Here is a 26101-nt window from a genome sequence, read left to right on the forward strand (position 1 = left end):
CTCACTTTTGTTGTAGAGTTATTTTCAGCGAACAATATATTTTGGTTAGGGTAAGCTGCATATTAACTATTCTAAAACATATCCAAGTTTCATTTCTAAAGTATTGTGCCTTCAGAAGATATACTTAAATGATTGCTGAAATGTGAGGGGTGTACTGTATATAGTGTGTGCCTTATGTGCTACTGTAATGGTGATGTGAATCAAACGAGAGACACCCATGTTTCTTTAAAGGATTATAACATCAGTGGTCCCGCATGCTGACTCTCTCCCTTAGACGTGATACCGATACTAATTGACCAAGCTTGCTCTATTACAATCCTTATCCAGCTGTTAATCTTCAATATGAATCTTCAATAAACCTCAGCAGTGGCATGGGGACGATTCAGAATGCTAGAGGGAGGGGAGAAAACTTGCACATCTAGCACATTCGGTTGTTTTATGCAATTCGATTCTTTTTTCCACTTTGTTTTTCTAGTAGTTTATTTGTTTACTATTTAACTAGTTTGCAGCTCTGTATTACGAGAAGTCAAGTATCCTTGTTTGCCTGGCAAAGTATGGAAATTTTTTTGAGAGACATATGCACATTCGTTTCTATGCAAGTAGGTCGTTTAATGCTATGAAGCTTTACTTTGACCAAATATATAAAGGTCCAGATGTTCAACTTTATTTACAATAAAAAACCCTCCTTTAACATGATTAACAGCTTTACACACTCTGGGCATCTGGGCAGTTTGTTTCTCCGAACGTTCAGTTGGATTACTTCGCCGTGTCTCTTGTAAAACTTGCCAAAGGTCTTCTTCACTAGTTGTACTTTTCTTTCTGACTTTGCGATCCAGTTCATCGGAGAGCAGTTCAATAGGATTTAGGTGACTGCGCAGGCTGTTTCATAATAGATAACACTTCAGGCAACTGTTCCTCCTCGAAATAACGCCTACAGAGATTGGACGTATATTTCAGGTCATTATTTTGTTGAATGTTGAAGTCCAGTTCCAGCTAGCAAGTTAAAGAATGGAATCGTAGTCATGTTGGTTCAGTATTCCTTTAACCCAGAATAAGTTTGCAATCCATTCCTGCTCCAAAACAACCCCAAACCATTAACCTTCCATCTGCTAACATCTATGCAGTTCTTCACCTTACATACAATCTTCTGCTGGAGCCAAAAATGTCACATTTGGACTCAACTTTCTTCCAATCATTCACTGTTCAATTCTTATGTGTTTTTGATTTTGTATCTAGTTTGTTCACCTAGAACATTTTTAAAGGAACATGTATGTGTCTCCAAAACAATAAGATTATTGACAGATACTGCATCTTTTTTGCGAAAAGGGTTGCGAAAGACAGTGTCTGTTACACGGTGTAACGGGTGACATATGTTGTGGCTCCTTTAAGAGCAGAGCGGTATTTTGGGAATAGCCTGCCGCCGCATTTTTGTGTGCAAGACAGAGGAATATGTCCTTATTTTCTGATGCTCATTTCTGAGTTTCTTTGACTAACCCGTAAGGCTGTTGCCAAGAAAAAAAAGCATGAGTTTTGGAAATCTTTCTGTGCTTATATGATTTCTGTTGCAACTGGTGTTAGTGAGCTCTCCCATGACCCAGACTCAACGCGTTACAACGGCTTGTATCTAAACAGTAGCCGACCAAGAAAGTCATTGTTCACTGTCTTCCTCCTTCCTTTTACAACTATTTCTCTCGGCACTTTTTCTTTTGGCATCGTTGTGCGTTTAAAAAACCCCCGGTGGAAGTTTTTTCTCCCGATGCAGTGCAGCTCAGAACACAGGTGAGGTGCGTTTTTTCGTTTCCGTTCGGAAATTTCATTGGTCTAATGTTATGGAGTTCAGTTTTTTGGCTTGAAGTTTGTGAAAAACCCAGGAAAAATCCATAAATTAGCCGCTTCGTTGTTTAAGCCGCGGGGTTCAAAACGTGGGAAAAAAGTAGCAGCTTATAGTCCGAAAAATACGGTAAGTATTCAAGTGATCCAATCAGATCACAAGATGGGTAGAAAACATGGAGGAAAAAAATTTTTGAGGACCAAACTAAAGTGCTAGCAAGAAAATATGATGAAAATAAATAATAATGATAAAAAATAAATAAATAAATAAATAATAATAATAATAATAAATGAAATGTTGAATCCAGAATTTTGTTTCTTTTCATTTTAATTAATGCACCAGTTCAATGCGACCAAAAACAAGCACACAGTTTAACATCCCACTTTAATTGTGACTGTGTGAAGTCACACATGCAGCTTGACATTTAATCGATTTCCTGCTTCTAAAAGCCTCTACAGCAGAGACAAACAACAACCTCATTTCCAGAGTGTTTATTGTATGTGCGTATATCAGGGCTTTTTTTTTTTTTTTTTTTAAGCACAAAAAGGCGATCACTTGTTTGTTTCTAAAAGAAAACCAGCAAGGATAAAGGTCTTACTTGGTCAATAAAATTCTTTCTGAATCTGTTTCTGATGGTCTGAACAAATTCATTTGATAGCGAAGCCTTGGTAGAGCAAAGTTTCACCACTGCTAGCATGTCCTTTATTTTCCAAACAGTGGGAACATTCATTCCTTATAGGGAATCGCCATGAATTTCAATATGTTAGACTTATTGCTAAACACACTGGCTAGAAACACTCAACTCATTCTAATGTAGTGAACACAGTTTCTACATTGGGCGTATGGTAATTTGAAGGCATGATGCTGATAATAGTTATAATCATAAAAATCATCATCGCTATCATACATTTATAGACAAACAAACAAACAAACAAATAAACCCTACAGTACATGCATATACGCTGCATTCCACTTTTGCATTCAAACTTTGTATAAAAATTCACACGCAATATATATGCAGTGTGTGTGCATATATACTATACATACATACGCTGTGCTTTATTTATACAGTAGGGTTTATTTTTTATGTGGATGATAATATTAATAATAATATTAATAATAGTCGGCATGAGCATCACCAACAGCAGAAGCAGCGGCTAAATAAATAAATAAATAAATAAATCCTACAGTATATATAGCATACACTATATACATATATGATGCATTCCAATTTTGCATTCAAATATTATTATTATTATTATTATTATTATCAATATTATTGTTGTCAATTTTCTTATAAAAACAAATAAACCCTACAGTATAAACAAAGCACACTATACAGCATGTGTGTGTTTGTGTGTGTGCACTAGTATAAATAATAATAATAATAATAATACAATTTCTTCTTTTATGAGTTTTCCTCCAAAATTACAGTACATATGCTCTAAGCTCTATTTGTCACAAGCATCATAATCATTAAAAATAAAATCAAATGAATTTGTCATTATCATCTAATTATATCTCCAGAGCTTATGAATAACAGATGATTTGTTTTTGTTTTGGAGTTGAATTCAAATTGTATTTATGTTTATTTTTTCTATTTTTCCTATCTAAGAAATGAGAAATGAGTGCTTTGTCATTTTTAATTGATAACGGTGAAAAGAAAAAAAAAAAACAATAGCGAGAAGAAGGGCTGCTGTAAATATGATTGATGCGGATGCTTTAATAGACGAAGCCTTTCCTAATTGCTGAACGTTTGATACGGCCATTTTCCACCGCGCACCGTCAGAGAAGGAAAAGTCAATCAGAGGAGAGAATTGCAATGGAGTAATTAGCTACACAACTGCCATCAGCAACAATCTAAAGCAGCATGATGTACAAACCAGACCGCACAAATTGTTAGATGAGTAAAGTGTAAAAAGAAAAAGAAAAAGTTGCTCTGCAATCTCAACTCTTCTCAAGGTACACGAGGAATCAAAAGCGGCTTCCTTTTTTTTTTTTCGCTTCCGAATGAGCTGATTAGTAGAAAATGAGACGTCTGGGACGAACCACCTTCGAGGTAGCGGAATGGCGAAACACACAAAAATCAAGTTGCTATCGTGTGGGTAATTAAACAGATGAATAGGAGGTAGAGATGATGGAGTACTAATTGCTCACGAAGCACAGTCAGAAAGCGCACTTCAAGTCCCACTTCATCCGAGTTTCTCCCTCTTCGCCCTCGAACCGCATGAAATAGCTATAATGATCCTCACTTCGGCAGAAGAAAAGGTACTCGGAGAACCGCGTGCAATCGGTGCAGAGGCTGCAGATTTTTTCGGGAAAAAAAAAAAAAAAAAAAGAAAAGCGGATCAGACCAGATTGACCTCTGTTTCGCGCCGTTCTCAAAAATGAGCGACGATTCAAAGATAAGTACGTTTACGCGACTGCGCTACTCGACTAACGTTTTGGGAGGGAAAGGTGTTCCACGGCTAATAGAGCGGCCTGATCCGGTTTTTTTCATAGCCAAGTCGTAGCCTGCACTTTTTTTCAAGCCCCAAAAACTTGATTCCAAGCAACGCGGCCTCGTAGTACGCCTAAAGCAATGGACCGGTATTACACAATCTAATAATGGCTCTAATAAATGGATCTAATAAAAAATAACCTGGCAAAAATCCATATGAAGTCTCGGGCATGCGAGTAGGGAGCAACTCGTTTGCATCAATATCCACTAATTACATGTTGCGGCGGTCCCACTTCAATAAAGCCGACGTGCCGCAAAGCCAATAAACTTTCTCGCTCATTAACACCCACTTCTGGTTTTCCGTAGCCATCACTCCTGACCCTGCCCTCTTTCTGACTCTTCTTTCTTTTGCCGTCGACTCCCCCGACGTTCATCTAAACAAGACACTTTGGTGGGCATCGATCTTTCTCGGCACGATCGAGCGTTTCGAATCAGTTTCGAATCAAACACCCCCGACACACACACACACCCCCACCCTATTCCCACAACCGTTTCTCTCTAAGAAATGCATGCAAATGAGATCCCCGAATTGCTCCAGTCTCGCAAAAAAAAAGCTTAGCGTAGAGAGGCCCGAACGCGCCGCCCCTGAAGCCATTAGTTGGGATTGAAAAGAGAGGTCCGGACCACTGGGAATTCACACCCACCTGCTACTACCTGGCAACAAGCTGCTTAGAAAAGCCGGAGTGAGGCTGGTAACACACATGAACCCGCACAAATCCGATACGACATCGAGGGATAAACCACGACGGAGGATGTTTCAAAGTTCTAGAAGCCTTTCATTAAACAGTATTAACCTCTGGATTATGCAAAATAGCACGCTGCGGTCGACACAGGAGACACAGGAGTAATTCATTCCACTGACCCTTTCTGACCTTTTTTTTATGCACATAGTGTACAGTATAGAGCATACAGAATCGAGAACAACTGACCCCCTACTCTTCCTTAAATAAAAAAAAAAAAAAGCAGGACCAGGATGGGCAACTCCAACTCGGACCACTTAAAGCTCATTCCACTGTGTCTTTATAAACAGATATCTATGAAGTAGGGATGCTAGGATTCACCACCTGCGATGTGATACGTCCAATTTGAAAAGTGTGCATCGGATAGTTGGCATTTGTATCCTTATGCATCTTTTTTTTTTTTTTTAGAAATATTTGCATCGGTAAAAAACATTTTTTTATATAATTATTAGTAAATCATCTGTATGTACACTGTATTTAACCTTTGTAGGGTTGTACATACATTGCACATTTTTATATCACTTATTCTAATCACATAATGTTCCTCACACACATCCAGCACTGATTTAACTTCTTGTATATGTTCATATATACAGGAGAATGCTGAGGATGGAGCCACCAGGAAGGAGGAAAAGAGAAAGGCCAAGGAGGAGGTTTATGGATGTGGTGAGGAAAGACATGCAGGTAGTTGGTGTGAAAGAGGCAGATGTAGAGGACAGGGGGGTATAGAGACGGATGATCCGCTGTGGCGACCCCTAATGGGAGCAGCCGAAAGAAGAATAAGAAGATACACCGATTAGGCATAACATAGTGACCACCTGCCTAATATTGTGTTGGTCCACCTTTTGTTGCCAAAAACAGTCCTGATCCATCAAGCATTAACTTCTTCTGCCGTTTGAGCTACCGGAGCTCGCCTGTTGGATCGGACCACAAGGCCCAGCCTTCGCTCCCTTATGCGCCTCAGCCGCCCAAGACCCTGTCGCCGGTTCACCGCTTTTCCTTCCTTAGACCACTTTTAATTGAAACTGATCACTGCAGACCAGGAACATCCCACAAGAGCTGCAGTTTTGGAGATGCTCTGACCCAGTCGTCTAGCCGTCTCAATTTGGCCCTCGTCAAACTCGCTCAAATCCTTGCCCATTTTTCCTGCTTCTGAAACATCAACTTTGAGGACAAAAAGTTGACTTGCTGCCTGAAATATTCCACCCACTAACAGGTGCTATGATGAAAAGATAATTAGTGTTACTTGATCACTAGTCATAAACTGCCCAGAGCCTTTATATTTATTTGCTGTACATTTATCCACATATATATTTATTTACATTTAAAAAATTTTGATTTAAAGATCTTTAATTTCTTACTTGTCATATACACATTCATACAGAGTACGACATGCAGTGAAATGTTCTGCAGGTGGTGACCACAGACCACTTCTCTGTTCCTATGCTCTCTGGCTGATGTTTTTGTACCTTTTGAATGCTGGCAGTGCTTTCACTCTAGTGGTAGCATGAGACGGAGTCTACAACCCACACAAGTGGCTCAGGTAGTGCAGCTCACCCAGTCACATCAATGAGAGCTGTGGCAAGAAGGTTTGCTGTGTCTGTCAGCGTAGTGTCCAGAGCATGGAAGCGCTACCAGGAGACAGGCCAGTACATCAGGAGACGTGGAGGAGGCTGTAGGAGGGCAACAACCCAGCAGCAGGACCGATGTCCACAGGTGGGGGTTATGCTTATAGCCCAACACCATGCAGGGCGTTTGGCATTTGCCAGAGAACACCAAGATTGGCAGTTTCGCCACTGGCACCCTGTGCTTTTCAGAGATGAAAGCAGGTTCACACTGAGCACATGTGACAGATGTGACAGAGTCTGGAGACGCCATGGAGAACGATCTGTTGCCTGCAACATCCTCCAGCATGACTGGTTTGGCAGTGGGTCAGTAATGGTGTTGGGTGGCATTTCTTTGGAGGGCCGCACAGCCCTCCATGTGCTCACCAGTGGTAGCCTGACCGCCATTAGGTACCGAGATGAGATCCTTAGACCCCTTGTGAGACCATATGCCGGTGCGGTTGGCCCTAGGTTCCTCCTAATGCAAGACAATGCTAGACCTCTTGTAGACCTCATCTATCTATCTATGCTCTAGTTTTATTATTTAAAAAGCACCACTGTGAATATGGCGTATCACAACACTACGGAGACCGAAGCGTGTCCTGAGAGTCACATAGAATATAGATTTACATAGCAGAGGTAGAGCTGCATCTTCCTGGAGACAGAATAGCAAAAGCACCTCTGTTTTTCTATTTAGAAAAGCACTTAAGGTAATGTATTATTCACTGTCTGTCTAACCTAATAAAACTGATCTATCTAAACCATATTGAATTGAATAGCATTATATTTTTTTCACTGCATTGTATCAGAACGAATCGGAATCGGATCCGCACTGCAATCGCAATAGGGGTGAATCGCATCACACTGATAGCTGCTTCATATGTATCCTTAATGTATCGTTGGCTATGCATCGGACTCAGGTTACGGAGATGCACATTCCTATTATGAATCCAGAAATACAATTACATCAGTCTTCAGTTTATTTCTCATGAAAGCTCATTTCAGTAAATGAGAACTGGAAAGCCGGTGATGGACTATACGGTGAGGTACAATGCCACACGTGTCGTTGCCTTTGTTCAATATGATTTTCCAGACGGAAAGATTTTATGCTGGGTGACGCAAAAGGATCACATCTATCCTGAAACACTGACATCACTAGGCTTAAAAAATCTATTTCAATGGATATTCATTTAGCCCAGTGATTGTTGTTTTGCTGAGTATGTAAGCTGATGATACGCTATATAGTATGGATATAAGTATTGAGACACCTGACTTCTCCAGCTATTTGCGGTTCTTCCCAAACTGTTACTACAAAGTTGGAGGTACACAATTGTATCGGATGTCTTTAGATGCATTAGTATGGAATTCTTCTTTCAGTTGAACTAAGAGACATAAACCTGTTCCAGCATGACAATGCACAAAGCCAGATTCTTGATTGCTGCTGTTGCTGTATTGCACAAATTCTTTTGTACATGTTTACAAGAACACTTTTATTCATTGCTCTCTCATAATCTTTACACATTATACTGTATAACACATTATAAGTAGGTAAACTGGTCAGCGCTATTTATATTTCTCCTGCACTTTCTGTACTGTCTGTTTGCGCTGTCTTTTGTCTTGCACTAGGCTGAAAACGATGTACTTTATATGGCTAGAACAACTTACTTTAGTCCTTAGCTCTGTGTTCTGTTATGTAGCTCTATGCTGCGTGATGTAGCTCTATGTTGTGTTTATGAAACGTCTCATTTCCAGAGATGGCAAAAGTACACACATACTTCACTAGAGCAGAAGTACAGATACGCATGTTCTTCAAGTCTCTGGTGAAAGTTGAAGTACTGATTACACTTTTGAAGTTAAAGTTTTGGGTTCTGACATGTACTTAAGTAAAAAGTAGCCATTACAACTACCTGTTTTAGTGTCATGCTGGTAACTGGACTTTACATCAAATTCGTATATTAATACAAAACAAATTTTTAAGTTTGTTACCAAATAAATGTATCCTGGCTGAACAACCACCATATAGAACACAAGCAGAGAAAAGATGAAGGTGATCATGTGATCATGACTTCCTCTGTCTCATACACATGCTTTGCTCGTTGTTAGCTTCGTATGCTAGCATACATCTGTGGTGCGTGAGAGCCAGTAAATGATACACCAACGGTAGGTTGAAAAAGCCGTGCATTGACAGGAAATAGGTTGATGGGCTAAGAAAAAATCTTGTTCATGTCACCAAATAGATTTAAACTCTCTGTTTTGAAAATGGAAGAAGTAGAAAGTACAGATATTTGTGTAAAACATTTATTGAGTGAAAAATAAATAGTGAAGTAAAATACCGATACCGGAAAAATCTACTTAAGTACAGTAACAAAGTATTTGTATTTCATTACCTCCCACCTCTGCATCAGCTATATATGTAGTTGGAATGACAACAAAGGCTTCTTGACTTCACTTGAGCTCCATAAAGATTTGGATTTCATGGCATGGAGTCCAAATTACACTGGAAGATCTTGAATGACCTACTCTGACCTCAACCTCATTGGAGAGCTTTGAATGAACGAATGAATTGGAGAGGATGAATTGGAACGCTGACCTGCACCACCAGGCTGACTCACCTCACCTACATCAGTACTTGATTTTACTAACCCCCTTGTAGCACAAATCTCCACAAGCACACTCCAGAATCTAGTGACGACTAGAGTTGTGAAGATTCTAGACTTCCCAGAAGACTAGAGGTCATTATGTCAGCAAATCGACACAAAAGCACAAATCAATCTTGGTCAGGTGTCCACAAACATTTCTCCATATACTGTATAATATATCTGTAATCTGAAACTAGGTGTCTCAAAGTGACCCAGACCTTGAAGGTAGATAGGAAGGACAAAGGACGTACCTGCGCCGAGGTGCTGTTTAGCTTCTGAAGGCCATTTTCTAGTCGCTCCATCTTCATGCTGAGGTCTTTCCTCTTGAGAGCCAGCAGGTTCCTGTAGAGTTTGATCTGCTCTAGGAAGGACTTGGGGGTAGTGTAGTTGTATCGCCGGTCATTGACCAGGTAGTCCTTAGAGATTTTGTTGACGCTGACGTGGACGTACGCCATAAACTTACTCACAGAGTCCTTTACTTGTGGCTAAGAAACACATGTGGGGGGAGAAAAAAAGGAAAGAAAATCTCATTTCCATCCAAGCGCAAAAGAACAACACCTTGCCAGAGGTGTCAATCCATTCCATTCTGATCATCATTTCATTACCTCCCAAACATGACACTGAGAATGACTTTACACCACACCACGCCACCCGGCCCACACTAATTATTTCTCTCGTGACTCCAGGCATCTTTACTTGCATTGAATTACGTTAACATGCTCACCTTGGGAGTTGTTTGCTCTCGCATACTATCTAGATTTATGCGGAAATGATACATCACTGTAGATCAAATTGCATTTCTAAACCCCCTGAGTAACAGCAGGTTTGACCCCTGCGTTTTTTACCTCAATGTGCTCCACCTCCTGGAGGAACCTCACGCTGACTGACTCCAGTGCCTCTTGTGGCCACTCGTGGAACCAATCGATCGCGGTGCAGTTCACTACGGCCGGGAACTTCCTGCTACGAACCCTCAGCTTGTTGCCCACTGGAGAAAAGCACAGTGCTACCTGCAAATATAGGAAACCCCAAGACTGGTTGAAGGGCAATCCCTATTATGTTCTCAAAGCAAACTTTAGAACATGCTCATTTGACACATTTTTTACATTCCTTGCAAGGGATCTGTCCAAGACTAAGGATTTACATATTCGAATCAGAATGGTCAAGTCTTGCCTATAGTCGACTGATTTTTCATCATCATCAATCATGTGTGGGTATTTTTTTATTTTATTTTCCACATGACGACCAAAAACGGTCTGTCATGTGATAGACTAAAGTGGCAATGTTTAAAAAATCTTTTTAAAGTTTAAATGAAGGGCAATAAAAAAAAAAAAAAATGTTTCCTCATAACATTTTAAAGCCACGATATACAGAAACTCGCCCAAAAATAGCGAGAAGAAAATGTATAAAAACATTTGGATCGATGAACCTAAGAAATAGCAGAAATAACTACAGAAATATCCAAATACCAAGATGCTCCTGTGTCAATCACGGATCAGGGAAAGTAAAACTTAAATCTGTCACGGGTTGGATTTATTCACGCACATTAAAAACATTTATTTAAAGCTTTTGTCACATGTTTATTTACAGCACTATCACAATAATCTGTATATGAACTTGTTGAGAGAAAACCAGTAGTTCTATGAAATCAGACATTGAGCACCCCATATAACCAAAATAACACGATCCTCGTGTCATAACATGTCTCAGAAGATTCGACTGTGGGACTGGTAGTGGAATCAGGCTCCTCCTTCTTCGACTATTCGGGGGCACCCCATTTCTTGCACAACAGAATGGGAGGCATTCGTCATCAAACTCTCTGGAAAGGAGACCTTCCGATTTAAAAGCAACCATACATGATCATGCAAAAGTATAGGAACAGATTTCAGCCCAGTCAATCTACGTCAGTGGTGGATGAAGTACACAAACCATGTCCTTTTTCACTTCAGTAAAAGTACAAAAGTATTTGCCTTTAAATGTACTTAAGTATCCAAAGTACTGATTTATTACGGCTATAATGTTCCTATTATCATTTTTGTCACAAAACTCTTTGCTTAATCAACTCAGTTTATGTAAAAAGACTCGAATGTGACTCAACACACAAATCAAAAGTTTGAATGATATAAATGAGTCAAACACTGATTGTTGATAACTATTCAAATAATCATGAGCCCAAAACCTTCTTTTCAACTACAGTGGAACCCGGTTATGTCCTGTCAATGTCCTAGGGGGTCGCCAAAAAGCATCGAGGTAACCGATGATCAAAATGGCGGCAATATATTAACGTGCTTGAAATTTCTTTATGTACATGATGTGCGTTAATAAATGAGAATGTGCATGCACGTGTTTTTGAAGGGTTTTTTTACACAACAGCGTTGCCGCGATTTGTTTAATGAAGGCATGCTATAAAAATACATACAGTACATGTTTATCTGTCAGGAATCCACCTGCCACGCCTCCTTCGGCGCCCCCTTCGGCGTGTCAGTTGCTTTCTCGGCCACTTTCTTTGAAGCTCCGCTTCAATCGCGCACATATGGTGCTTGTTTAGCATCATCACCAGCTCCTATTTAAACTTCCACACTCTCACTGTCCGTTATTGTTGGTATATGTTGGTTCACGGCGGTCGTTGTTATCGCTCATGTGTATCCCGGTACGTGCCTTCCCACCGGCACTCTCTCAACGGCTGCTCTTTTCTTCCCAAAGCGCACCGTGGATTCCCCCCCGATCCTGCCGGTGTTCATTCTATGATTTTGGATGGTTTTCCGCCACTTCCGCGAGTTCTTCTGCGGCTGCACCGAGATAACCGACGTTAAATGGCAAATTTTTGCCCCCTTGTGCTCGAGATATTAGGGTTCGGCGACATAACCGATAAAAAATGCTTAGAAAAAGCGAGAATTTGGCGGTTCCACTTCAAAAACATCGACTTAATAGGGTTGTCGAGGTAACCGAGGGCAAGATAACCAGGTTCCACTGTACTTTCATAAATTCACGTAATAAAGGTCACGGGTGTTGTGGCGAGTTCGAGCCAGGAGTTTCTTCCATCATTTCTTTCGGCTTCTCCCATTAGGGGTCGACAGAGCGGACCATCCGCATGTTTGATTTGGCACGTTTTTTACGCTGGATGCCCTTCCTAACGCAACCATTTATCCGGGCTTGGGAGCGGCACTAAGGCTTTTGCAACCCTAATGGCTGGGGTTGGTTCCCACCATCATTTATTCCTCTCAAAATGTTCTGCTTAGTGTTGAACCGACGCTAAACTATGTTGATGCTAAATAGATATCACCTAGCGGCAAACAAAACGATTAGAAAACTGGACACTGATTGGCTTGCTGCGTGGTGGCCAGTTACATTTTTATCCACTCATAAATAAATAGACTGATTTCGCAAAATGTCGTTGAGTAAAAAAGTACGATATTTGACTTGTGTGTAGTGAAGTTAAAAGTCTCCCCAAACGGAAATACTTCAGACTACTTAAGTACAGTAAAGAATTACATTTACTTCCTTAAAGTCCATTACTGATCTACATCAGTACATATTGAGCTTCCAATTTAACACTCCTGTGACTCCTGACGCACCTTAAGTTGCCGGCGAACACGGTCAATGAAGAATTTCCAGCAGTTCTCCCTGGTGTCCAGAAGGCCAAGGCTGCGCACCTCGTTCCTCATGCCGTTTATGATGTTCTCCACCTCGTCGTCAGGGAACAGGTCTGGGATCTCACCTGGTGTGAAGAAATATACAGAAGAGGAAGAAAAGGGAGAAGCCAGAGCAACGACAGCTAAGTGATTTGGGGGTTTTAAATGATTTTTTTGTCAGGTTTTATTACAAGAAATATGACAAATTGACATTCAAGCTTAGGAAAAACACTACTGTTTCGATCCTTTAGCCTAGGCTTAATAGCTGGCAGAAAAATAAGGCCGACTTGAAAGCCGGGCCGTGTGTTTGTAAATGTCTGTGCTTACCTGATGCCAAAAGATCATTGACTAACACAAGGAACTTCTCATCTGCAACCTGGGCATCTGTCATGAGGAACACCGTGCCAATATTCTTCACCCCGGCTTTGATGTACAGCGTGGCCAAATCGCTCTAAACACACACACACACAAACCCTTCAGACTGTCATTTTGCAATCCTGTGTAATACCATAAAGTTGAAAAGGGCTTCAGGATACTTATTTAAATGTTACTAGTGTATATATTGTTGCATTGATGTACAGTCCAATAAACGAAAGCATGACATCTCATCTCATCAGGGTGTCGCTTTGAGAACAGAATGAAGTGCTCGGGAAGTGATGCGCCCGTGCTACCTTGAGATCGGCAATGCTGTATCCTTTCTTCAGAGTAATCTGGAAGACCTCAAGGGAGCTGATGAAGGCTGCCAATCTCGTCAGACTCTGCTTGCCGCTCCCGCCCACCCCGACCAGCAAGGCGTTTCCCCTGGGAGACTCCAGGATGCGGTTGATGCGACAGCTGAGGCAGACAAGAAGGGTGGAAACGCGAGAGGAAGGGAATTAGAGTTGTTATTGAGGAAGCGCATCGCTGTCGGTTCGTTATCAGCATTATCATCACCATCACTGTCATCATCTTTTTTTTTTCCCTTCTCATCCACAGCACCACGATCAGACTAACTCTTACCTCGTACTTCTCCTACAATGCCGCAGGTACAATGATAAATCGTAGTTATTGTAAGTTTAACCGATTCGCATCAGTGAATCGGCATCAAAGTTATGTGATGCGCTGTTTTTAACATATTTGCCTTTAACTACAAAGTAAAAATTTGAATTTATAAATGATGTACTACAACTTTAAATAAGATCTGTAGATGATACCATGAGAACAATGATTGGGAACCGCATGGTAAAGAACAGTCTCTGCTGGAGTGTAGCAAGCGAGAGATGAGATGCACTGTTTAATCCACTGTGGCTAATGAATGAGTTTCACCTACTGATTTTCAATAAACCAAATTTTGTAATCTGTCGAGCTCCTAGGTCCTAATTACATTTGTGTGTGTGTGTGTGTGTGTGTGTATGTGTGTATATATATATATATATATATATATATATATATATATATATATATATATTTTAATTTATTTATTTTTTTCTTTTCACTCAAGCAGAAGTACAGATACTTATGTTTAAGTAGTTAAGTTAAAGTAAAGAAGTTTGGCCTCTGACATGTACTTAAGTAAAAAGACGTTACTAACATTACTACCTGTTTAAATGTAACACTGGTAACTGGACGTCACATCACATTAATATAAAATTGTGTTATTTAACAAATGTATTCAGGCTGATCAATCACCATATAGAAAACAAGCAGGGCAAAGATGATAATGATCAGTCATTTTTTCACATCGCTGACTCCCTCTGACTCATCGCCGGCATACTTTTTGTTAGCTTCCTATGCTAGCCTACATCTGTGGTGTGTGAGAGCCAGGAAATGATACGGCAGTGGTAGATTGAAAGAGCAGCGCAATGACTGGAAATCGATTGATGAGCTGAAAACGGCACGCAGTGAAAAGAAAAAATATTGAGTCGCCAAAAATGGCTTGAAACTGTACGAAGTAGAAAGGACATATTTTAGTGAAAAATGTAATGAGTGAAATTAAAAAGTTGTCCGAAAAATAAATAATGAATTCAAATACCGATACCAGATTTATATTTATACATCTACATCAGTACAGTAGCAAAGTATTTGTTGTACTTCCTGTCTCTGTTATCTGTTATCTATATATGATTGATTTCTCCTAGCTAAACTGTTTCTCAAGCTCGTTCTCTGACGTTTCACAACATTATGGAAACCGAGGTGTGTCAGAAGGCACTTAGTAAGTAAATTCATGATTTGTGGTCTGTCTAAACTGAAGAAATCGCTTCAAATGTATCTTTAATGTATCGTATCGTTGGCTATGCATCGACATGCGAATCGCATCAGCCGCAGTTAAGGAGATGCACATCCCTAATACATATTGATCAAATTCTACAGTAAACTCCAACCGTACATGTGACACATGGCGTCCTCGAAGAGAACGAGATGGAGTGCCGCGTTGACCTCGTTGTAGCTGTCCAGAGCCTCCAGTAGGGTTTTGTTCAGGCTTTCCCAGGATTGCACAGGCATGTATTTTGGTTCGCCAATGCCCAAGGCAAAATGGCAGTACATATTCATCACCTTGGCCTCCGCCAGAGCTTCGTCCATGTCCTAGTGGGAACACAAACTCGCTTTAGAATACCATCAAATATTAAACATTGAATACCAATAACTTTAGAGTGCTGCTGCCTTCGAGGGAGATCCTGGTCCTTATCTATTAAAATAATATTCAACAAAAACCGTCCGTTCTTTCGTTTTAATTCATGCTATTAACACAATGCATAGTTTTTTTTTCTTTCACAGAGCTGCTGCCTACGCTAGATTTGGGAAGCTTCCTTTCTTGGCTGACATGATAGACTGACGCAACAGGACTCGGCAGATTTGACTGGGGAGAGTTGAGAATGTGTGTGTGTGTTTGGTGTGAGTGTGTGTGTCATGAAGTTGACAGAATGCTGCTTTACAGAAGAATAGCAGGATAGGCTTGTCAGTTTTCTCCTCTTTTTCTACAAGAATAACCACTCTGTGATAAACTGAGGGAGTCAGTGGGCAGCAGAAAGAACAGCCATTACATCATTTCTTTTTTATCCTTCGTCTTTTCCACTAATTTGCTGGACTGATGGTGGTGCGCACTGACAGGCTTTAGCTCTGATTAACTTTGTCTGTCTGAGGCAGTACTGACTGACCAAACCAGAACATCCTCGCTGAACCAGACACACATGCCTTAATGACCACAGGCCGCTTTGTCAAACTGAAGCCTCGGCCTCTCACCTCATAAAACTTTCCCACTACTTCAGACTGCAGCTTATCGAAAGTGGAAAAGTCCTTGTCTTCCACCATCTTGTCCCGATAAACTCGATTGGACTCATGGAGGTAGATCTTCACAAGGTCCTGAGGGGTCTTGATGCACTCGTTTTTGCAAAAGAGAATGCCCTGAAATGAAGAAAAAAAAAGTAATTGCACACAATCCTAAATGCATTCTTTTAATTGCTCATTTGTTTGTTCAAGGCTAAATGGAAAATAATTACGTAATGAAGAGTTCATAATGAAACCCTGTACCATCCTGGAAGACATAGTATGGAAGAAGTATTTAGGCCAAATACGGAGCGAACAGAAATCATCAGGCTTACGGAGGTCTGACAGGTTGAACAGAGAGAGAAATAAACCATTTATTGTGTGTCAAAACAAGTTCATAAGGAAATTGACTTCTAAAGGAGATTAAATCCATTTCTGGAATTTATGATAGAGGGCAAATTTTGAAATGCCGTGGCACACGATGTCTTAATTACCTGAGGAGACTGACTGTTTTCATTGTCTTGGAGACAAAAGTATAGAGAATGGAAATCAAAATGCATTTTGTATGACCTGCACATTTCCTGATATCATTCAAAAACATCACCAACAGCAACACAAAAAAACATCAGACCCTCATGCCCTAAAAACATGAAACGAAACAAAACCATCACCACCATTAATGACAGAACCAATGCCAAAAACAGCACCAAAAACACTAAAGAGAACCCACCACCACCACCACCATGTAAAATACCAAACAACCACCCAATATCACTAAATACACCCAACAACCACCCCTACCAGAAACACCAAACACCACTAAAACATCACTACCAATAAAACCATTAAAATCACCACCAATACTAAAAACCTTACCAACACCAGAAACACCAAACAACACACAAAACATCACAATCAACAATGTCACTAAAACTACAACCACCACCAAAACATCACCACCAACAATATCACTAAAATCAACCCCTTAACACTACAAACAAGTGTTCAAAACATCACCAACACCAGAAACACCAATCATCACCAAAACATCACCTATAATCACGCTACCAACAGTACCGCACAAAACATCACCAACACCGTAACGCCAAACACCACCAAAACATCACATATAATAGTGTCACCAAACACTATTACAACCAACCCACAAAACATCCACAACACGAAAACAGCACCACCAATAATTCCATCAAACTACCATCACCAAAACTACCACCATCACCAAACCCCAAACCATAAACAACACCAGAAATACCACCAATAATACCAGTAAAACCACCACCAACCCCAACACTACGAACAACCCCAGAAAATCACCAAGACAAGAAACACCAATTACCACCAAAACATTACTATTAATATTGTTATGAAACAATACCGCCACCAACCCACAATCCATCCCAAACACCACCAACAACAAGACCATCAAAACATTACTGCTACCCACCTCCAAAACATCCCTAGCACCAGAAACAAACACCCCCACCAAAACATCACCTCTATCACCATCCACATCAACAATATTATTAAAACTACCACCACCACTAACACCAAAACATCACCAACACCAGAAACACCAAATAACACCAAAGACATCACCATAAAAACACCACCTAAAACAAGAAAAGTAACATCAACAAGGTAAAAAAAACAAACAAAATCTAAAATACCACCACCAACAACAACACCAAGAATTCCAGGGCCACCATTACTAATGACAACAACAACAACAACAACAACTACATGATTAACAACAAAAGTTAAATTTGTATCCTCTGCTTTTGGAGGCAGAGCTGCAGGCAAGATCCAAAATAAATGTGTACATGATTATTCAATAGAACCAATGTGTTTATTGTAAAACACTCTTAAAACAAGAAAAAAATTCTTACAATAAACTACCTGGCATTAAAAGACCTCCTGTTGGCACCCTGAACCTCCTGGCCTCAATGTTCCAGCAAGGCGCTGATTCATTAGAAGGAAAATAACCAGCTGCCTATATAAGATTACTTTCTATACACCTTCAACCTTCAGACCTTCTCGATTCGGACTCCTCGATCATTAAGACGGCTTCCTGTTGATTTCCCTGACTTGCACTAAGCCCCATTAGTTCCTAATTGATTGTTATTAAATGATGCTTACATTTACCACCAGCTGTTGAATGTAACTAAACGGCATGCATTGTAATCATCGGGTGGTCCGCAAAAAACCCAGACTTAACCACAAACGGTGCATAATGGCTGCTCATTGCTTGATTAAAAGGCAATGAATCAGATTTCGGACAGTGTGAAAATCTGTGGTCAGGTATGCAAATGAGATTTTGCCAGCAGGGTGCATTGTGGGCATTTTTCTGCCTCACTTGATGTACACCAAAGCGTGGAATTGGCCTTATTCCTTATAATTGCATGTTTAAATGTGTTGGTAGCTCAGTGGTTAAGGATCCGGGTTACTGATCGGAAGGACAGTGTGGTACCTCAGGAGCATGGTATTAAACTCACTCTCGGTCTTGATGTGACAACCGACAACCTCTGGCGTCACTGATATAAAAGACAAGGCACTGTGGACTGAGGCAAACTGTTAACGAAACTGTTCAGGACACAGCACCATCTGTGCAAATACACTGTGAATTCACCAGGACTTAAGTCCTCAACTCCATAAACATACGATTTAGTAGTCTGCGAATGGTATTATGTACAACCCCAATTCCAAAAAAATTGCATAATATAAACAAAAACAGAATGCTTTGAATTTCATCAAATCCATATTCCAACACAATTAAACAAAAAACATGTTTTAAATAAAAATATTTACTATTTTAAGGTAGAAATAAGGTCATTTTGTATTTTTAATGGCTGCCATACGTCTCAAAAAAGTTGGGAAAAGGACATATGTACCACTGTGTAGCATCAGGTCTTCTCTCCGTATACATCTGGGAAATTAGGAGACCAGTTGCTAAAGTTTTAGGAGAGGCATGTTGTCCATTTGTGTCTGATACAGCAGTGGTCCCCAACCGGTACGGGCCGCACAGAAAGAATAAATAACTCACATTACATTATTTCTGTTTAATTTATTAAAAGATTCTGAAAAATGTTTTATTTTGGAAAATTACCGGATTCTCTCTGCCACATCTGGCTATGACTCACTCTTGATGCATGTCATGGTGCTTGCCTTTGTCACACATCTTAATGACATGTCAACCAGTAACCCATAATACATTACCGCTAAATTAAAAAACCCCAAGCTATCAAAATGAACAAAAAACAACACAGTGGATTCACATTTATTATTATATTTGACCGCCACACCTTAGAGACTGGTCCGTGAAAATATTGTCTGACATTAAATCAGTTCGTAGAGCAAAACAGTTTGGGGACCACTGTGATACAGGATTCTAGCTGTTTAAGAGTTCTGGGTTTCTTTGTTGTGTTTTGATGCACCAAATGTTTTCAAATTGTGACGGGTCTAGACAGGCAGGCAGCACCCAAACTCATGCTTTTGTATTGATTTTGTTTTGATGCACTATGCAGTTCGCATTGTCTTGTACTGCAAAACTGCAAGGCCTTCCCCGAAAAAAGATGTTTTTCTGGATGAAAGCATTTGTTGCTCTGAAACACCATTCAGCATTTAAAAAAGCCTTTCTAAAAGTACATGCTGCCCATTCTACCAGCACTAATGCACTTCTATACCATCAGAGATGTGGCCTTTTGAACTGAGCACTGATAACAAGCCGGATAGTCCCTCTCCTCTTTAGTCCGCAGGACGTGGTGTTCATGGTTTTAAAAAAAGGAAATAAATAAATTCAATTTGTCTGAGCACAGAACAGTTTTCCACTTTGCCTCAGAACATTTTAAATAAGCTTTGGCCCAGAGATGATGGCACTATTTCTGGATCACATTCACACATTATCTTCTTTGCCTGATAGGGATTTAACCTGCATTTGTGGATGACAAACTGTTCTGGGATTTCTGGAGGTGTTAATGAGCTCAGTGATTTACATTACAGAATCATATTCAATATCGCTCTGTAATTAATGAGATATTCAACTGTTTTGCAATTTTATGTTGAATATTGTCTACAAATTGGGGAACAATTTCAGTATAAAATCTTTCACATATTGTTGAAGCTCTGCCCATCTTTACTTCTGAGAGATTATGTCTCTCTAAGATACACTATTTATACACAATCATCTTACTGACCTGTTGCCAATTAACCTTATTCGGTGCAAAGTGTTTCTCCAAATGTTCAAATATAATAACATACTTTTTCCAGACTTTTATTGCCCTGTCCCAACTTTTTTTTTAAACCTTAAAAGCGGTACTTTTCCTCGGTTTAAACATTAGGCATGTTTCCTATGTTCTACTGTAAACAAAGTATAAGTTTCTAAGATTTGCAAATCATTGCATTCCGTTTTTATTTATTGACGAATGCAAAAGTGACGCAAAAGACCTGCCTATCAAATAAACGTCTTTTGAAAAGGTGGCATAACAAGGTTCCGTAAGGTGCCCTGGGTTGATAAACAAATAAATCAAACTGATCGGCCGTTCAATCTGGATGAGCTCGGCGGTCCCCGGCTTTCCCTTGGCAAGAACGTTCCTGGAGAAGTCAGTTAAGATGACATGCACGCACGCAGACACACGGCGCACGCGGCAAAACTGCCTAGAGCTCTGCCTCCCCGTTACGGCAGAGCCTACAGGACGCACGAGGCTGTCAGAGCCTACACGATGCCTGCCGATGGATTCCGCTCTCGATGGAGCCTAATTATCTGAGCATCCACGTTCGCAGGCTATAAATTAATTACTTTAGCTCTGTCAGAGAAGCCCAGATACACACTGAAGCTTACTGCAATATTTGAATGAGGATTTATTTATTTTTTTGGTCTACAATATAATAAGTAAAACATTAAATGGCTTTGTATATGTGAACATCAGTGTTACTAATGTTTATAGTAACTATGTTAGTAGTGTGTTGAACAAATCTTTGGAACACCAGACTTTTCCAGCCATATGTGGCTCCTCCCCAAACCGTTACCACAAAGTTGGATATCTTTGGATTTGGTAATGTGAAAATTTCCCTTGACTTGAACTAGGAGATCCAAACCTGTTCCAACATGCCCCTGTGCACAAAACCACTCCAAGAAGATATGCTTTATATTGTTTGGAGGAGAAGATCTTCAGTGGCCTGTTTTAGAGCTCTGACTTCAACCTCATATTTAACACATCTACCTCATACTTATCGCACCTTCACTCTGCCATGTTTAATGTTTACTCTTTATTGATATCTAATGTTTACTCTCACTGTTTTAATCTGTGCACCTCGGTACGTTAGTAACCCCATTTCGTTCTTTTGTATACTGCGTATGAGGAACAATGACAATGAAGCTGTGTTGAGTTGAAATGTAAATAACTTTCTTTCGGCTTCTCCCATCAGGGGATCATCCGCATGTTCGATTTGACACATGTTTTTACGCTGGATGCCCTTCCTAACACAACCTTCCCCATTTATCCGGGCTTGGGACCGGCACTAAGAGTGGCTGGGGTTGGTTCCCTGACCGTGGATCGAACCCGGACCGCAGCGGTGAGAGTTGAAATGTAAATGAATAGGATAAAAAATCCCAGGCAAAGCTTGTCTGTATCGTACGTGTGTACGTTGAAATAAAATCTGAAATTGAAAGAGTAAATATGGCAATAATGAGTTAATACTGTATGTTAACAGAGTGCACTGTATGTTGTGTGTTAATATGTTAAGAGGAAATTTCTTTCTTTAATTTTAAGACTTCGGATGCGAGTTCAAATCCTACTGACACCTAGTTTTCATTTCTGGGCCCCTGAGCAAGACCCTTGAACCTATAGCTGCTCGTTTGAATGAATGAGATGAATGTAAGTCTTTACCACTTCTCCAGACAGACAGACAGACAGACAGACAGACAGACAGACAGACAGATAGATAGATAGATAGATAGATAGATAGATAGATAGATAGATAGATAGATAGATAGATGGATGGATGGGAGGATGGATGGGAGGATGGAAGGAAGGAATGAATTATATTGTGTCATTGCATAGTTCAAAATGCAATTTAGCATCTACCAGAGTAGCATTGTGTGCAAGTGCAGATACATTTGTAAATATAAATTTAGACACAGCAAATAAATATAAATCTTTGACAGTGATAAATGTACAAAAGCTCTCGAAGTACAACGAATAAATATAAAGTCCCTGAGCAGTGTAGAAATGTGCAGAACTATTGTATGTATAAATTAACAAATAATCTACTTTTAATGTACTATTCACTTTTACATTTCTGAGGTGAGCCATCAATCAGCTCTCCTGACCCACTCGTACGTATGAAAGTCGCAAACATATAAGCCATCGAAAATGAACCGAACGTTTAAACGTCAAAATCGAACTTGAAGAACGGTTCAGTAAAAGCTTCTTTAAGAGAGGAGAAATTGCCCAAACTTCCAAACGGACATGACCGAATGGAGTTCCTCTCACACAACGCTCGCCCGAACTGCTAGCTGAATTAGAACAGCAGAAATAAGGTTGGCTCTTCAAATGCTCTCTTAACTGTACCTCATCTGCACCGCTCTCATTCTTCTCTCTCTCTTTCTCTCTCTCTCCTCTCTCACTTGCTCTCATTTTGCTTCATCATTCTGTCTGCGCTGAAAATACTGCGCAGGGGTTTAGAGGCCAGCCTCTTTTTTTTCCTGTCTTTCATCTTCTCTGCACGGAGAAAGACGTCCAATACCTTTTTCTTTTTTTCTTTGTTCTTTTTTAAATATCAGACATCAGTGCAGGTTTGGTAAAAGCAGGACAATAGCAAGTCAGGAAGGAACATTTAAAAGGAAGGGACATGTTTCTTTTAAAGAATAAAGTTGTTAATGATAACACGGCATTTACAGTAGGCTAGGCTTCTCCGGCTTTGTTGGAAGTATGAACACATTTTGGAAGTACAATACAAACAAATGTGAAATAAAAGGTAAGCAAGGGCTGACCTGGTCGTAACTATGAGAAACATCAAAAGTCTTTTCATTGTGGAACAAAAGTGGCAATTTTCTCGCTCTTTTGTCTGAAATAAAGCAATTTCCATTGGATTATGGATGTAAAAAAAAGAAAAACAGGAGGAATTCATTATTCATTTAAGACCCTTTAAGTCAGAAAAAGTAGCGCCGGAGATATTTTCCAAGGGATCGCCCTCAGCCGAATTTTCATTACGAGTCGGTTCATTTAAATACATTAAAAAAACTTAATACCTAAGAGATGTGATCTATTAGCCCTTTTCTTAAACTCCGCTCTCCGATTAAGTCTGCCTTTAAATCAATAGCCATTTAAAAGAGAAACGACTTCTCGAAGATGAAAGGCTCATAAAAGCAACGCCATCAATCCGATCCCGGGGCATAATCAGGCCCGATGAACTTTAAATACGTCTCAAACGCACGCTGGAGTAACCTTTAGGGCTGGCAGGGGCACGTGGGTCGGCTTACGCTGAATAATTCAAGCTTGGAGACGAGCGTGATCGGAATTTGGAGAAATACCTGAAAGGTATTGATGGTGAGATTCGAATCGATGTGATGAATGTTGATAAGAAATAAATCAAGATGGCATTCGCGATGCATCATTTTAACGTGTTTCATCCGATTTATTGACATACAATTATAAGTACTGTATTTTCCGGACTATAAGCCGCTACTTTTTTCCCACTCTTTGAACCCCGCGGCTTAAACAACGGAGCTAATTTATGGATTTTTCCTGGGTTTTTCCCGGTTTCACAAGCTTCAAGCCAAAAACCTGAACCCCATAACATTAGACCAATGAAATTTCGAACGGGTTCAGGTAAACCAATGAAACTCTTTATATTAAATCAGATGCGCTCCCACTGAATCAGGCCGCACCACATCATAAATATGGATGAGGTTCCTCTGACGTTTGACCTGCCGCTCACTCGGACTGTCTACAGGAAATGCGAATCATTCGTCACGCTGAAAACAACCGGGCATGAAAAAACGCACTTTACCTGTGTTCTGAGCTGCACGGCATCAGGAGAAAAACTTCACCGATGGTGATTTTTAAACGCATGACGATGCCAAAAGAAAAACTCCGAGAGAAATTGTTTTGAAAGGAAGGAGGAAGACAGTGAACAATGACTTTCTTGGTAGGCTACTGTTTAGATACAAGCCGTGTAAGAGAAACTGTCTTTCGTTAAAGCCTGTGTAAAGTTTGTTAGTTTCAGTGTAGACACCTGCGGCTTATTTATGGTCAAAATAAAAATCTTTGTCAAATTCAGTGGGTGCGGCTTATATTTGGGTGCGCTTAATAGTCCGGAAAAATTTGTGACCAATATTTTCAGATTGATTTCTCGCTAAACCGTTTCTCGAGCACGTTTCCCGCATCACATCACTACGGAGACCGAGGCGTGTCCTGAGAGTCGCATAGAATAGAAAGTAACATGGCGGAGGTAGAGCTGCATCTTCCTGCAGACAGAACAGGAAAAGGGTTTTGTTTAATCGTTTTTGGGGGTTTCACTATTTGTGAAAGTCAGAAGGCACTTAAGTAAATTGATGACTTGCTGTCTGTCTGAACCAAAGAATTAATAGTGAACTATCAGTGCCATATTGATTCGCACGGCATCATATTGCATGGAATCAAACGGAAATCGGATCAAGCCGCATCTCAATAGGAGTGAATCGTATCACATCGCACCAATAACTGCTTCATATGGGCAGTATCTTTAATGAATCGTTAGAGAGATACCTGGAAGATGTTGGAGAGGTCCCGCAGGTTGAAGATGTAGTGGAATTTGATGGCGGTGGGCAGGAAGGCGGCACTCACGCGCTGATGGAACGTCAGAGCCAGTTGGACGAGATGGGCGCAGCTTTTTTGAAGTGCGACGCCGAAGCCGTTGCCGTCCAGGTGTTGGCTGAGGATGCTGCAGTAGATGGTGTTGAGAGCGTCCACTCCAGGGAACGAGAGCGCAAACACGAAGAAGTGGCGCTGCGAACGGAAAAAGGGTCGAGATCTTTCTTCGATAAACGGGTAGAAAAGGACTTTCTAAAGTGTCCTAACTCAATGTGCATCGAATTGGCTCGTTTGTTCTGTAATAGAACAGACATGAGGGCTTGGGGTAAGTAACTCAGTCAATAGTGTGAGACAATTTCACTTCACTGCACCTAAGAGGGACATTAAAGAAAGGGAGCGTATATATATATATATATATATATATATATATATATATATATATATATATATATATATACACACACACACACACACACACACACACACACACACACACACACACACACACACACAATTTTTTCCAAAAGTTTATAAGTATGATATGTAATTTTTGAGCATTGCAGTTCACATTTACTCCCAATTCACTTTTCTATGTTCCATCACTCTTCTGGAAAGATGTTCTAGATTTTGGAGTGTGTTTGTGGAAATTTGTGTTTATCAGCCTCAAGGGTGTTACTAAAGCCAGGTCCTGATGTAGGTAAGGTGAGGAAGCCTGGAGTGCAATCAGCGATCCTATTCATCCCAAAGGTGTTCAGTAGGTTTGAGATCAGAGCTCTACAGCAGGCCACTCAAGATCTTTCTCTCCAAACCATGTAAACCATATCTTCATGGAGCTCGCTTTGGTGCACAGGGGGCAACGCCATGCTGGAACAGGTTTGGGTCTCCTGGTTTAAATTCTTCCGCATCCAAAAACACTATAAGACACTCTATACAATAGTGTGTCTCCGACTTTGTGGAAACAGGTTCAGGAATAGCCACGAACGCCTGGACATGTTAGGTGTCCCAATACTTTAGTCTTTAGTGTAGATAAATGTAGATGTAGATATGTAAATAAACATGGACTTTAACTAATTGCAGGTGGGACAATAAAAATGAATTTTGAAAA

General features: G+C 40.2%; 1 protein-coding gene across 1 annotated transcript in view; it reads right to left on the reverse strand.

The window, feature by feature from the left end:
* The window catches only part of dnah9 (dynein, axonemal, heavy chain 9), a 141444-nt gene that overhangs the window by 43279 nt on the left and 72064 nt on the right, over positions 1–26101 (reverse strand). Inside the window, 8 exon segments of the mRNA XM_046853566.1 lie at positions 9566–9799; positions 10160–10321; positions 12887–13029; positions 13271–13394; positions 13615–13777; positions 15309–15505; positions 16163–16324; positions 24952–25191. Of these exon segments, the coding sequence (XP_046709522.1) occupies positions 9566–9799; positions 10160–10321; positions 12887–13029; positions 13271–13394; positions 13615–13777; positions 15309–15505; positions 16163–16324; positions 24952–25191 (1425 nt within the window).

The sequence above is a fragment of the Silurus meridionalis genome, chromosome 7 (assembly GCF_014805685.1).
Source record: "Silurus meridionalis isolate SWU-2019-XX chromosome 7, ASM1480568v1, whole genome shotgun sequence".
Classification (NCBI taxonomy): Eukaryota; Metazoa; Chordata; class Actinopteri; order Siluriformes; family Siluridae; genus Silurus; species Silurus meridionalis.